Raw genomic sequence first — 13,930 nt, forward strand, 5'->3', positions numbered from 1 at the left:
GGCCACTCCTGGTTTTGCTGGGAAGTGCTAGCGCATCCCATAGCAGGTCTGAAGGTGTTGTAAGCCATCGTGAGGATCATGTGATCAAAATGCAGCACGAAAGATTCTTAATAAATAAAAGTATATTGTATGATTTACAGACTACCACTGTCACTTAAAAAAGGGCACTTTTAAATGGACCCCACAGATTTTGATAGCTGTGTAAATGGTAGTGAAAGGAGAGGCAATAGATGATGAAGAAACCGTGGCGGGTGAGGCAAGTTCTGCAGATTTAGCCTGTGTTTCATCTGTTGGGGATGCAGACAAAGGCTTCAAAGATGGATCTGCTGAAAGAGAAATCTTCGATAAAAAAGATGTTGCACAATCTCTTAAGTATCCTGGCTTATTAGCCATACTTGATTTAGGGCAACAGTTCTAAAACTCCCCCCCCCCAATGTCTCACAGGAACATTGCAATTATGTACACTTTCCAGGAAAAGTTTCAACAAATCAAAGCATATACATAAAACATAATTTAATGGTGTGCTTTTCTTCAGTATAATCACCAAGGTCACAGTGACATAACGAGAAGCCTCACTTTCATGGGTACATTTAAAATACTGTAAAAAGTAGCAGAGAAAATAAGCACTGCCTGATGAAAATGATGGGTAGGGCCTTATTAAATTATCCAGTGAACCCCGGCCAGGAAGAGTGATGATGAGTACGTACAGCACATGCAAAAATTAAACCTTTTCCTATACTGGAGCTACTGGCTGTGAGATTTGTCTCCCTGCCTCGAAACCCAGAAAAGCAGAGTCATTCCCTAAAACTGTAGTCATTATCCTGAAACCTAGCAATTCTAGTGGCGCACATACTTACTCAAAAGAAAGCGTGCCACAGAGTCCAAGAATCCAGCTTACCAGCTTAATAAAATCCCGTTCTCTGAGGTATCGGGTCCCAAATCTGAAGCCTAGGGATCTTGGCTTGTGATGTCCTAGGGTATATAGCATTGTGATGAGGTGGGAAGAGCTTTAACAACAACTGCAAAACTCGTGTGTGTGTGTGTGTTCGTGCACGTGTGTGTGCGACAGCCAGTGTGGAAACATAATGGTGATTTAAAGATACATGATGGAGTCCTGCTACTGTGGGTCTTCTTCCTGTTGGGATTGATCTGCAAGCTGAAGCACACAACCCAAGGAAAAGATCAAATATATTGCTAAAAGGAGAACAGAACCCTGCTTATAAACCAAAGGTTGGACATGAGAGTACATTTGGATCTACTGGCAGATCCCTGGGTGATCTGTGTCATGTCAAGAAGAGCCCTCAGATCAGATCAGAGGTATTGGGCCACTAACATCACTTTCCTCACAGACTTCAGAGCCAAAACCTTAGATCAGGAGAAGGAACCCCAAAAACCTGGGTCTCAAGAGTTAAACCCTGAGGTCTTCCAAATAGCAGCCATGTTAGACTGTGCATATCAGACGAGCAACAAAACAAAAGCAAAAGATTTAAAAAGACAAAAACGTGGGGGCAACTTAAAGACTAGCTGCTATGTGTCCTGAGGTCTGGCATCTTGATCCAAGAGGACTTCCTGTCCCCCAGTAGGTGAGGAGGCTGGCGGTGGCGTTCTAAACTCACAGGTTTCCTGCTTAATATGCCATGTGTTAATGAATGTTGCAGTACCAAAATAACAACAATAAAAATTGTGGATGAAACACACTCCAGTGGTCCCCATTAGACATCAAGGCTTTGGGAACAACGTCAAGACATATTACACAATATTACAAGCAGTTGCAGTTCTCAGAAATCACACCACCAGAGCTAAAAAACTCCCCAGCAATATTAGGAACAGCATACATACTGCGCCAATATTTAGCAGATGCTTAGGTTTTTGTCTTCATAATTTTGATTGACTGCACCTGGTGTTTTTGAATGAATGAATGAATAATCTTAGAATTGCATTGCTGGAAGGGACCCTAGGTAAAAACCGTCCCCCTTGACATTTAGTCCAGCCGTGTCCGACTCTAGGGCCCGGTTCTCATCCCTGTCTCCAAGCCGTAGAGCCAGTGTTTGTCTGTAGACTGTTTCCGTGGTCACGTGGCCAGCATGACTAGAAATAGAATGCAGTTTACCTTCCCACCGAGGTGGTACCTATTTATCTACTCGCATTTTTACATGCTTTCAAACGGCTAGGTTGGCAGGAGCTGGGACAAGCGACGGGAGCTCCCTCCGTCGCGTGAATTCGATCCTACAACTGCAGGTCTTCTGACCTTGCAGCACAGAGGCTTCAGCGGTTTAACCCGCAGCACCACCACGTCCCCTGGAAAGGGACCCTCCGGACCATTAAGTCCAGCCCCTGTCAAGGAGGCTCAGTGGGGGAATCGAACTCCCAACCCCTGAGCTCTCCAACAGTTAATTGTTTGGAACTGCAGCATTCAAAGTCAAGACAGCAATTACGGCATGCATATGGGGAATAAGAAGGAGCTATTTGTGAGTGTAATAATAATAATAATAATAATAATAATAATAATAATAATAATAATAATAATAATAATAATAATAATAATAATAATAATAATAATGTGTTGTTTGTTTGTTTGTTTGTTTGTTTGTTTGTTTGTTGTTGTTGTTGTTGTTGTTGTTATTATTATTATTATTATTATTATTATTATTATTATTATTATTATTATTATTATTATTATTATTATTATTATTATTATTATTATTATTGAATGGCAGAGCAGGAAGGGACCTTGTCAAGTCCTTGTCAAGGAGACGCAGTGGGGGAATCGAACTCCCACCCCAGACACCCCTGAGCTCTCTAGATGTTGGACTACCCTCTCCATCAGCCCTGGACCAGTGGCCACCGTGGCGGAGACTGATGGGGGCTGGAGTCCCACCTTCTCTGAGCGCCTAAAAGCTTCTCTCAGCCACTACCTAAACCTCGCTGACTCTTCCTATTTTTGGTTCAACCCAACAACCCTTCTACGTCCCCCCCCAATTTCTTCTCCTATTGGTACAGCCCAGCCGGCCGGTTCCCTCGCTTTTCCTTCCCGCCCCGCCCACTTCCTCTAACTCCGCGACAGGCGTCGCCTCGCTCAGTCTCGGCGGGCGGGAGTGGGCGGGGCGCGCGCGGGGAGGGGAGGGGGAGGAAAAAGAGGGAAATCTACGTCACTGCGAAAGCGCCCTATACGGATCCCCGACGGGTCCGGGCAAAGGCTCGCGCGTTTGGCAGGGAGGCGGGCGCGGATTGGGCGAACGCGTTGAGTAAGGCCGTCCGCGATTGGTGGGGCGCTCCCATCCAATGGAGAGACGGCTTGTTCTGGGAGGAGGGCGAGCGAGAAGGCTGGGCTGTGGGGGACAGAAGGGAGGAAAAAAAGAGGTGAGGGGAGGTGGGCTTGAGGGAGAGCGCCCCTAGTGCAGGGGGGAACCCAGAGCGGCGGGGGTGGGGGTGGGGGAGGGGAAAGATAGAGCCCCCCCCCCACACGCCCCCAGCCGTAGGGGGTGCAGTTGGAGGGAAGCGAAGCCGGCGACCCTCCCTCCCCAGGGTGGGGGAGGGGAGTGCAAGGCGCTTGGTTGAAAAAGGTAAGAGAGAGAGAGAGAGAGATGGGGGGGGTGTTTGTCTCTTCTCCCACCCACCCCCACCCTGTGCAAAGGTGCATTATGTGGGGGAGGGGAGGCAAGGACTGAGGAATTAGGGATCCTCCGTGGAGGGAATCGGGTGGAAGGTTCGACTGGGAATGGGGGGGGGGAGTAGGGCCACGCAGGGCACGTGCATGGAGGTGGAAAGGGTGGGAGAGAAGAAAGCCAGTACAGCGGGGGTGTGGGGGGGGGAAATCAAGGGAGAGGAAAAAGCCCAGGTGCCTCTTGAAAAAAAGTAGGCTTTGGCGCCATCAGTACCTGGCGCCAGCACATGTGCCAGGCCTTTTGAGCAGTGGTCCCCAGCCCTGGTCCTCCAGATGTTCTTGGACTACAGCTCCCAGAAGCCTTCACCACCACCTCTGCTGGCCGGGGTTTCTGGGAGTTGAAGTCCAAGAACCTCTGGAGGTCCAAGGTTGGGGACCGCTGCTTTAGAGGGGGCACAGGGCACGTTGTGGTTGCCTCGCCTTTGGTGGCTGAGCATGGGAGGTCGGGTCCCTGAAAGTGAGGTACAGGACAGCTTGTGAGATCCTCTTAAAGCTAGGGGGAAAGGGTCTGGGATTTCTGACTTCCTCCACAGGGTGGAATCTCCTGATCTTCTGAGGATGGGCATTCATTAATAAGACCATGCTCCAGCTTTATAAAGGGGAAACTGAAATTTTGGGCGAGGAGTACAGGTATTCACATGAGGTGAAATGAATTACCTATGACTGTATTTAGCAGCTGTTTATTTATGTTTTTTTTTTTAACTCAAGGTTTCAGAGTTCTAAAAGGATCCTCTTCTACAGGACTTGATGCATGCTGAGCCAGTTCTCATAGGATGGGTTTCTAAGGCCACAAGCCTTTCAGGGTCTGAGTGCTGTCCTTAAGCACAGAAGGTATGTAAGATAACCAAATTCACCCTGAAGCCAGAGGAAATATGGCTAAAGTGTTCGATAAAGAATGGGGAAAGATGTTGTGTATTTAAAGATTAGTTTTTATACTCTTTCCATAAATCAGCAGTTTGTGGTTTTTTTCCTTTGATTGTAATTTGGAATGAAATTTGGATTTAATGTGAAGCAAGCCTCTGTTGATAATCCTTTAAAACTGAGTCAGAGATTCTTAGGCAAACATGCTTTCTTTTATAAAAAGCTGCTGGAGGTGAGTACGCTATGTGTCTAGAAGTTAGCTTTGAAACAGTGAGTAATGCAATTTTCTGTAATTTTTACAGAAAGAAAAAGATATTTCTTACAAAACTGCACTGATCTTTAACCCTGTTTACCTATAGGGATAATTTAGTGTTGTATGCCATCACACATTATATGCAGTCACACGTTTCCATGGTGCAAACCTAAGTTTTATTTATATTTTATATATAAAAATATAGCTCTAACTATATTACAGCCAGGGAGGGTTATAGTTCAGTGTTACGCCTCATGCTTGCATGCAGAAAGACTCAGTAATAGATGATGGGAAAGACTCAGATGCCCTGGAAAGCTGACAATATTGGATCAGTTGGGATAAGGCAACTTCCTCTTTTCCTCATGTTCACCTGTTGCATTCCAAAAGCTTCAGCACGGAACTCAGGAACTTAGCATATTCTTTATCTTAATATCTCTCTTCCCCCCCACCACCCATTCAATGTTGCAACAGAGTTTTTAAATTCAGGTAGCTTTCCAGACCAACTGCTCTTGACACTCAGCCCTAACAGTTAAAATGTTGTCCCCAAGTAAAGCTGGGGAAGACTGCCATCCCATACACTCCTAGGAATCATGTCTGCTGGTTACTTACTTATTTTTTTATTTGATTTATATCCCGCCCACCTGGTCTGCTGTACTTCTGACAGTAGGCTTCTCTTCATTTGAATGCAGCATAAGTGGGATGGGTGCAGTTCTCCTTTCCTGTTGCAGATCCCAAGGCACTTTAAAGTGTGCTTTGGAAGATTGTAAAAACAATTTGGAACTGGTTTTGGTTTCCATGCCACTATAAGCACAGGAACAGGAGGGGCAAAGAAAAAAAAATCTAACACTAGCACTAAATCCAAATTCTATGGTTTTACACCATAGAGTTTGATGGCAATTATGTGTATATAATCTTGCACTGGCCTGTGTGACCACATTTTCATGTCACCACTTCTTTTCTTTGCCATCTTTGAAAAAGGATTACACTATTAGTTTTATCAGAAGCTGTACTTCAGAATAGAATTCTGCAACTAAATCTTCAACTAAACCAAATAAATCTTACTTGATTAATTGAGTGAATCTATATAGTGAATCAATATAGTTTTTGGTATACACAAACTGAGTAGAAGAATTTTTCTTTGTTCTAAGATGTTATCTGCACGCAATGCACCATCTTAGAAGGTGCATTCCTTTCTCTTCGTGTGTGAGCAAAAGAGGCTTGGAAATGTTTATTTAAAAATAATAATTTGCTGCCTTATGAATTAGGGCCAGTTTAAACAAAATGCTTCAACTAGTTTCTTTGATTAATCAACAGACGTTGCACTCCTCACGTAGACCATCCCACTTCAGAAGCATTTTCCTTTTGTCTCTTGTTCTTCTTAGTAGATTGGAAGCTGCCTTGCATCATGGCGGAGTCGGGTGAAGAAACGCTCTTATATATAGAGCACCGCTATGTTTGCTCAGAGTGCAGCCAGCAGTTCAGCACCTTGGAAGAAGCCCTGGTGCACCAGCAGACTCACCTCTGCACTCAAGAGCAACAGTATGAAGTAGTCAACTTGGCAGAAGCTGGGCTAGTGGCGGGTGGTGAGGCTGGTCTCTACCAAACTGTGACTGTACAAGAAAGCCAGTACCAGTGTTTGGAGTGTGGACAGATTCTATTGTCTCCAAGTCAGTTGCTGGAACATCAAGAGATGCACCTTAAGATGATGACCCAGGACCCAGAGCCCTTAGTGAAGCCTCTGAGCTCCAGTCAGATCCATTATGAGTGCACAGAGTGCAAGGCCCTTTTCACCAGCCAGGATGTGTGGCTAGCCCACCGTCAAACCCACCGCAAGCCCCCAGAGCCTCCAGCTCCTCCCCCTCAGAGTCAGGCCCGAGTGAACCTGGAACATTCATATCGTAAGCCGGAGGAGGGGGGAGTCCCTGCTGGAACTGTGCAACTGCTGCTGTATGAATGTGGTGAATGTTTGCAGCTGTTTCAATCGACCACAGATTTCTTGGAGCACCAGGCAACGCATCAGGTGATCCCACCATCCCCAGGGACACGGGTCAGGGAGCCACCTGCACCCAGCCTTGCAGAGCCAAAGGAAATGCCGCCGCCGCCACCATCACTGCTGCCACCACCGCTGCCGCCGCCTGTAAGCTTAGTGACTGTGCACAATGGGATTGTACCTTCACCAGCCCCAACTAGTGTCACGGCCACGGATCATAGCTATGAGCTCAAGAACAACCCTGCAGAGCAGCCACCCCGCAAGGCCAAACCAGCTGCCAAGGAGCACTTGTGTGTGGAATGCGACCAAGTGTTTCCTTCAGCCCACAAGCTCCAGCTACACATGAGGAGCCATCGGCAGGGTGCCTTCAAGTGCCCGCTTTGCAGCAAAGTGCTGCCTTCTCCAGCCGCGCTCGAGAAACACAGGGAGGAGCACAGCGGGGAGTCACGCTTCCTCTGCGTGGACTGCGGCCTGGGTTTTGGCACAGAGGCAGTGCTCCTGTCCCACCGCCGCACTCACTCCTCCAACCCTCTCTACCGCTGCACGTGCGGAAAGACCTTCATCAACATGACCAAGTTCCTCTACCATCGGCGCTCCCACAGTGCTAACTCAACCCAGAGCCAGGAAATGCCTGCATCTCCTCCCGAGGACCAGCCTCTTGAAGAGGAGTCTCTGCCTGAAGCCCCAGAACAACCGGAGCAGCAACAGCAGCAGCAGCAGGAGGAGGTGGTTCCGGTGGCCATCATCTGCTCTGTGGACAACGTAGCCGTCTCTGTTGACAGCAATGTCCAGGAACAAAAACAGTTGGAATTCCAGTGTCAGATGTGTAGCAAGACTTTCCCCAAGCAGACCCAGCTGTCGCGCCACCAGCGCTTTGCTCACAAGATGGAACGCCGCCATAAATGCCTAACTTGCGGCAAGATGTTCAAGAAGAAGTCCCACATGCGCAACCACCTCCTGACCCACACCGGAGAAAGGCCTTACCACTGCAAGGAGTGCGGCAAGAGCTTCAACTCGCCTGCAAACCTGCAGCGCCACCGCTTGACGCACACGGGCGAGCGTCCTTACCGTTGCGACATCTGCCAGAAGTGTTTCACGCAGTCGTCCACCCTGCAGCAGCACCTCCTGGTGCACAGCCGCCACTACCCTTACAAATGCCAGGAGTGCGGCAGCGTCTTCCACCGCCCCTACCGCCTGCTCATGCACCGCTACCACCACACAGGGGAGTATCCTTACAAGTGCCAGACATGTGGCCGCTCCTTCCTGCTCCGCCGCCTGTTGGAGGTTCACCAGTTAAGCCACACCGGGCAGCAGCCACACCGCTGCACCTCCGGCTGCGGGGCTGCCTTCGTCTCTGCCGAGCAGCTGAAGGAGCACAAGTGTGGGAAGATGAGCCGCCATTTCGAGTGCTCGGTCTGTGGCAAGAAAGTCGGCTCCACCGTGCAGCTCAGAGCCCACGAGCGGCTGCATGGCGACATCCAGATTCCTGAAGGAGCGGAAGAAGAGCCCCCCGTGCACGAGCCGCCCCCGCCTCGGCCCCGCCGCCCTGCCTGCCCGAAGGCCTTCGAGTGCGGCGACTGCAAGAAACTCTTCAGCACCGAGACGTCGCTGCAAGTCCATCGCCGGATCCACACGGGGGAACGCCCTTACCCCTGCCCCGATTGTGGCAAGGCCTTCCGGCAGTCCACGCATCTCAAAGACCACCGGCGCCTGCACACCGGGGAGAAACCCTTCAAATGCGACGAGTGTGGGAAGGCGTTTACCATCGCCGTGCGACTGGCTGAGCACAAGCGGATCCACACAGGGGAGCGCCCGTACCATTGCGATGCCTGCGGCAAGGCGTATCGCTCCTTCTCCAACCTCTGGAAGCACCGCAAGATGCATCAGCAGCAGCGCCTGCAGCACGAGCAAGAGGTCATGGCTGAGGCTGTTGCAGCAGCTGCTGCTGCTGCCGCCGCCGCGGCAGGGACGACTACAGTGGCGGCGGCAGCTACACCGACATCTAGCGAGCAGGTCTACGGTAACACCGTGACCATCATGGAGACCATCCCAGTGGTGGAGACCATAGAAATCTATCCAACCGATGCGGGGGTTCACTTTGAGAACATCCAAGTAGGGAACGTCCAGATTGGGGGAGTTTGAGTGTTGCTGGGGGGAGTAAGGAGGGGCAGCTGGCCACGCTACGTGGACTGGGAGCTGCTGCTCTCTGGCTCCCCCTTAAGGGGCTTTAGCGTAGCTGCAACAACTCCTCTCCCCTACATTTATTCCTGTTGTCTCCTCTGCCTGCATCTTGGCTCTTCCTGGCTGTTTGCATACCAGGAACGTGGTTTTATCTTGTTTTCTTCCCCAGTTCTGCAGATGAGCTGGGTGCCCATTTCCCCTGCCTCCTTCATACGTGAAACTCACCAGAGCAGCAGTGCCGTTGGCTTGGTCACTCTACAACCATGATGGGCTCCCATTTTCCATCGCCCCCCCCCCCCCCAGTCTTAGCCATTTTTCCCCATTCGGTTGTATGGAATATGGCTCCCCCCCCAAACCCAATCCCAGGAATACCCAATAGCAGTTTTCTCCATAGCTGAGCCCTTCTAATTCTAAACATTTTATTGCTTCCTCTCCCTGTTGCGGGGAGGGGGATTCAGTCTGGACTGTAAATACCTATTGACTCTCCTGTCTTCACTATGGGATTCATTCCTCATTTCCTGTTGGTCCCCATCATCCAGATATTTCCCTGTGATCCATCATAGCTTTTTCTGTTTGGTTTCTCGCTAACTGGATTCATCCCCACTGCTACGGGAGCATTTTGTTTTTTCGTATTAAAATTAAAACAGAAATCAAAGCATTTGTGCTTTTTGAAGTGTGTTTTGTTTTTGCTTTCTTGTTTTTGTATCTGGAAGGGAAACATTTCAGCGTGGGCAGGGTAAGGTGATGGCTTTTCAGTAAAACTTGGTCCCAAGTAAGGGTTGTCAACCAATTAGCAAATATTTTGTTTGCTTGGTTAGATATTCTTCAGGTCGGTGATAGCTGGTTAACTAATGGCTTCTGATTAGAAAGGGGTCCCTAATTTAGGAAGCTGTTTAAAGCATTGTTAGTTATTTCTAATACAAGTACTTACCATCTTCTAAGAGGCATATCTCCCATTTTTTGCACATAAGGGAGCGCCACCCCTAAGAATTTGCCCGTTGGTGACGTATTGTGGCATTTACTTAAAAGGGAACAAATAATCTTTCTCTATTTATTTATTGGGGGATCTGTGTTGTTATAATTGATAGGCTGAACCATGCACAATCCACCAAGATGTCTTTCATTAGCTGATAAGGCCAAACATTTTCATGGGATCCTTGCTACAAGGTGTACTTTTGAAGACAGCTTAAAATTTAATGAGCAAAAGCAACCGCTCCTTGGAGGGGAAAAATAGCTTTAATATTTCATTGTCATTCCCTGTTGTAATAAAACGAGACCATTAATCTTTAAGTAAACATAATGTGCCATTAAACCTGGACTAAACAGAAATGCCTCACTGACAAATCAACTGAAGCATTATCTGATTAGTCTTTTGGTTAAATTTTACAGCCCTAGGGGGAAAAAATGAAACAAATCTATGTGAAGTATAACAATTAGTATTTCTCTGGATATTTCCAGGTGTTTTGCTTTCCAAAACGGGAACGTGATTATTGAGAATAGTTTTTAGCTTGCTGAGACTTCCCTCTGCGTGTAGATACATGTCTATGCACAAATAGTCTTGGGTCTCCTTTAGTTTTGATCGCATCCTGGCCACTAGATGGAGCCTTTCATTAAAATTGCCTTCCTGAATTTGACCAGAGAGTGCTGAGCCTAGCAGCCTGGTCTTTGGCAGCAGCCAGCCAGATGCCCAAGGAAATGTCACAAACAGGACGACGGTAGCAATCTCCTGATGTCTGCTCCCCCCCTCCCGCGCTTTTGGTAATCAGGATCTTCTGCTATCTTTGAAAGCAGAGTCCTCATTTTAGCCATCGTATTGATGCTTTCAGGGGCTGATTATTTGCAAAGGAAACCATTGGAAGGGGAAATAATAGCTCTTTGAGTCACCGTGTCATGGTGGGAGGGTGTCGGAGGGCGAATCTGATTTTGATAAGCCACACGCAAATCCAGAATGGGAAGTCTAAAGGAAAGCTTTTTGGGAAGAAGGACTGAGTAGAAATCTTCCCAGGCCAGCAGGATCAGAAACATCATCTTCCTTAAAATAGTAACCTTTGGGGGCTGCACGGTACCGTGTGAGTTTTTTCCTCTGCCTTGGCTAAACTTCACTGAAGTTGGCCGTCTCTACCCCTTCTCTTGCCTGTCTTCACACATATTGTCTTCTCCCTTATACTTGACCACTGAAGCAAAGGAGCCGCAGCTGCTGCACTTTTCACAGGCTGCCTGCAGCCCACTGAGCAGGTGTCTTCTCTTTTTCCTCTCCCTGTTCCTACACACACGCACACACACCCCACACCATCTCCACACATTCACTGCAGGTGGTGAAGGGTATTCAGGAAGGGCAGCGTCTCAGCAGGCCAACATAGTAGGAGAAGGTGTCTGTCCTTCAGCTTCTCACCCCTCCCTTTACCTCCTTTGCCAAGGAGCTGGCCATGGTGCTGAGGACACCAGCTGCAAGGGTCCATTCCCTTAAATGCCCATCAGATCCAAGACGTATTTGCCTCTGCGCTCCCGTGTATAGGCATCCCATTCTCCCAAGGCTGGAGAGCTTTTCCTCTAATGCTTCTTGACGAGACACTTTTAGTGTTGTCACAACAGTTTGGGGAAGGATCTTGTTCCAGTCATTTTTCTCTTTCTGGCTGGCTGCAGCGTTGTTGTTGCTGCTACTCCATAAGCTTAGCTGTGTCCTTAATGCCTCTAAATTTCCACCTCTGGCATGCTAATGCACCTTCTAGTTCAGTGACACACACATTAAAGATGCACTAATGTGATATTAAGCACAAGGCGAGGAGACATCTCTCTTAACCCGGTTCAGCATTTGGAAGTGGTTTTTATAAAAAAGTTAGATGGTCTTGATTTAGAATTTGTTACTGAGCTCAAGGTCCGTGGTTGTGAGGATAACTTTGCTTCAGAGGAGGGGTTAGACAGGAAACCTGTTGCTTGTGGGGAGCTCCCAAGATTGACTGATTGATTGTGTTACCTTTGTATGTCCATGCATGCATGCTGAGAATACTCTTGTACCCTTAAGGAACCTTGAGCAATTGAGTATATTTTTCCACTGATTTGTAAAATGATTTTATTTCTCTGTGTTTTTCTTTAAACGTGGCTCATTAAGGGTAGCAAGTGAAAAGGGTGGTTCAGAAGAAAGTGAAATCCTGAGCTTCCTGGCAGACATCTTCTGTGATTTGGTATCTATGTGAATGAACTCTTTCTTCTGAGTTCCTGCAGTATTTCAGAATTGCTGGCAAACGCTAGAAACCATATCAAACAGCGTTACAATGGAGAGCTTCACTTTAAAAAGGATTATGATAGATTAGCACATATAAAATCAAGTGAGAGGATAATTAAGTGACACAATAAGCATCTGGGTGGCAATAAAAGAACAAAACAAGCGGACACGAAAGAAAATCTGAAAGAAATATATGAGAGTAAGCCTGTATTTATTTTATTCTCTTTTTTTAAGCCCAGGCAATCATATGAATGGATTGAAGAAAGACTGAAACTCTAGTGCTTCCTAAATCTCTGCTCATTCAGCTTCTGAAGTGGGCTTTACTTTAGGCAAACTACCCTGTATAGATCAGCCTAATTGCAGACACCTAAGTGACACTCTAGCTAGCAATATTTCAGATTAGAGCTCCATCAGTTAATAGAATAAGGAGCTAAAGTACATGTTACCATTGCATCCTAGTCTATGTTTGGGAGTACCCACATATATCTCTGGGATTGGAAAATTGTTCCCTTTGAGATCAACAGTAATTGTCTTCAATTAAAATCATTTTTGTATGTGTAGAGCTCATGATTTACCCAGCTGATACATGCAAAAAAAATGACCTGAGGCTAGTGTCCAATTGGAATATATGGTAACTAAAACAGTAGTCCTCACTACATTCTGTGGTTGTGGATGTTGTACCTGATGTATTTTTGGATGGATCACCCCATTTTTCTTGGATACCAGCAAATGGACCTAGTAGAATATATATGAATGGTGGGGTAATGGATCCAAAGTGAAAACTGCAACAGTAGCAGCAAGAAAATGTTTTTGTAAATGGCACAGACTCAAATATATGAAATGCTTATCACCTATATCACCTACTGCCTTAATCTTTTTTCCTAGGGTAAATATCCCTCTTCCTTCCCTCACTTGAGGGCATGCTCTGCATTCTAAACCTGTTACCATTCTTGCTTCCAACAGTCTCTCCCTCTCTCCGTGTACATACACAGTAAATTTCGCAAGAGACCAGCTATGAAACAAGTCAGTCCCCCACGTAGTATTTACGTCCTTTGAGAGATCCTGAATTGAAATGTTAAACCAATATGTCTGCAGCTCAAAACCACACTACTGGTGATGTATTCTTTTAAAACGTATTTATTTTCTGCTGCCTTCCTACAAATTGCACTCAAGGTGGCTTAACAAAGAGCAAAGCACTGTAAAAATACAATCTAATATAAAACACAAATGCCAAGACGTGACGGCAGCCAAACCCTGAATCAGTGAATAAAAGAGGAGATGCTTAAAAGCAGTAATACAGATATTGGACTAGCAGGTAACATGAAACACAAGAACAACGGGATTATAAAGATACCCATTGAAACAAAGGATTTTACCTGGTACTTAGAAGAGACTAGCCCAAAAAGGTTTCAGTGGACTGGGCTGGTATATTTGAGGTTCATAACCCCTTACCCTGGTTCCCCGTTCGTTTCCCTGAGACACACTGGGGAACCAATGTTATTCTCTCCCCTGTATCCTCAAAATAATTCAGTAAGGTAGGTTAGTCCTAGAAGTTGTGACTGGCCCCAAACCACGCAGTGAGCTTAACGTCTCATGGATTTGAACCCAGGTCTCCCCATGTTTTATCCACACACAGTAACTAGCAGCCCAGGTTGTAAGCACAGTGGAAAATCCTCCAGATGTCATTCAACAGTATCTCCCATTGACTCCCAGGATGAGCAGTGTTGAGAGCTGCAGTCCTGCCCCATCCCTGCAGTC

General features: G+C 47.0%; 1 protein-coding gene across 4 annotated transcripts; it reads left to right on the forward strand.

Annotated features, from left to right (window-relative positions):
* The first annotated feature begins 3,170 nt into the window (after positions 1-3,170).
* Positions 3,171-9,607, forward strand: ZNF574 (zinc finger protein 574). Of its 4 annotated transcripts, none has more exons than XM_078380332.1 (3): positions 3,171-3,360; positions 4,373-4,495; positions 6,161-9,607. In XM_078380332.1, exon 3 carries the CDS (start codon positions 6,184-6,186, stop codon positions 8,908-8,910), a length of 2,727 nt encoding a protein of 908 aa, XP_078236458.1. In that variant the 5' UTR covers positions 3,171-3,360; positions 4,373-4,495; positions 6,161-6,183; the 3' UTR covers positions 8,911-9,607. The 4 variants fall into 4 exon arrangements, with proteins under 4 accessions (XP_078236458.1, XP_020663546.3, XP_072836412.2 ...); XM_020807887.3 differs by having other exon boundaries at positions 6,164-9,607; XM_072980311.2 differs by lacking the exon at positions 3,171-3,360 and adding an exon at positions 3,369-3,563.
* The last annotated feature ends 4,323 nt before the right edge of the window (positions 9,608-13,930 follow it).

This window comes from Pogona vitticeps, chromosome 9, assembly GCF_051106095.1.
Source record: "Pogona vitticeps strain Pit_001003342236 chromosome 9, PviZW2.1, whole genome shotgun sequence".
Lineage (NCBI taxonomy): Eukaryota > Metazoa > Chordata > Lepidosauria > Squamata > Agamidae > Pogona > Pogona vitticeps.

Bases quoted from the DNA above. Each gene is read 5' to 3' on its own strand.
- ZNF574 (XM_078380332.1), top strand. From the start codon at position 6,184: ATGGCGGAGTCGGGTGAAGAAACGCTCTTATATATAGAGCACCGCTAT.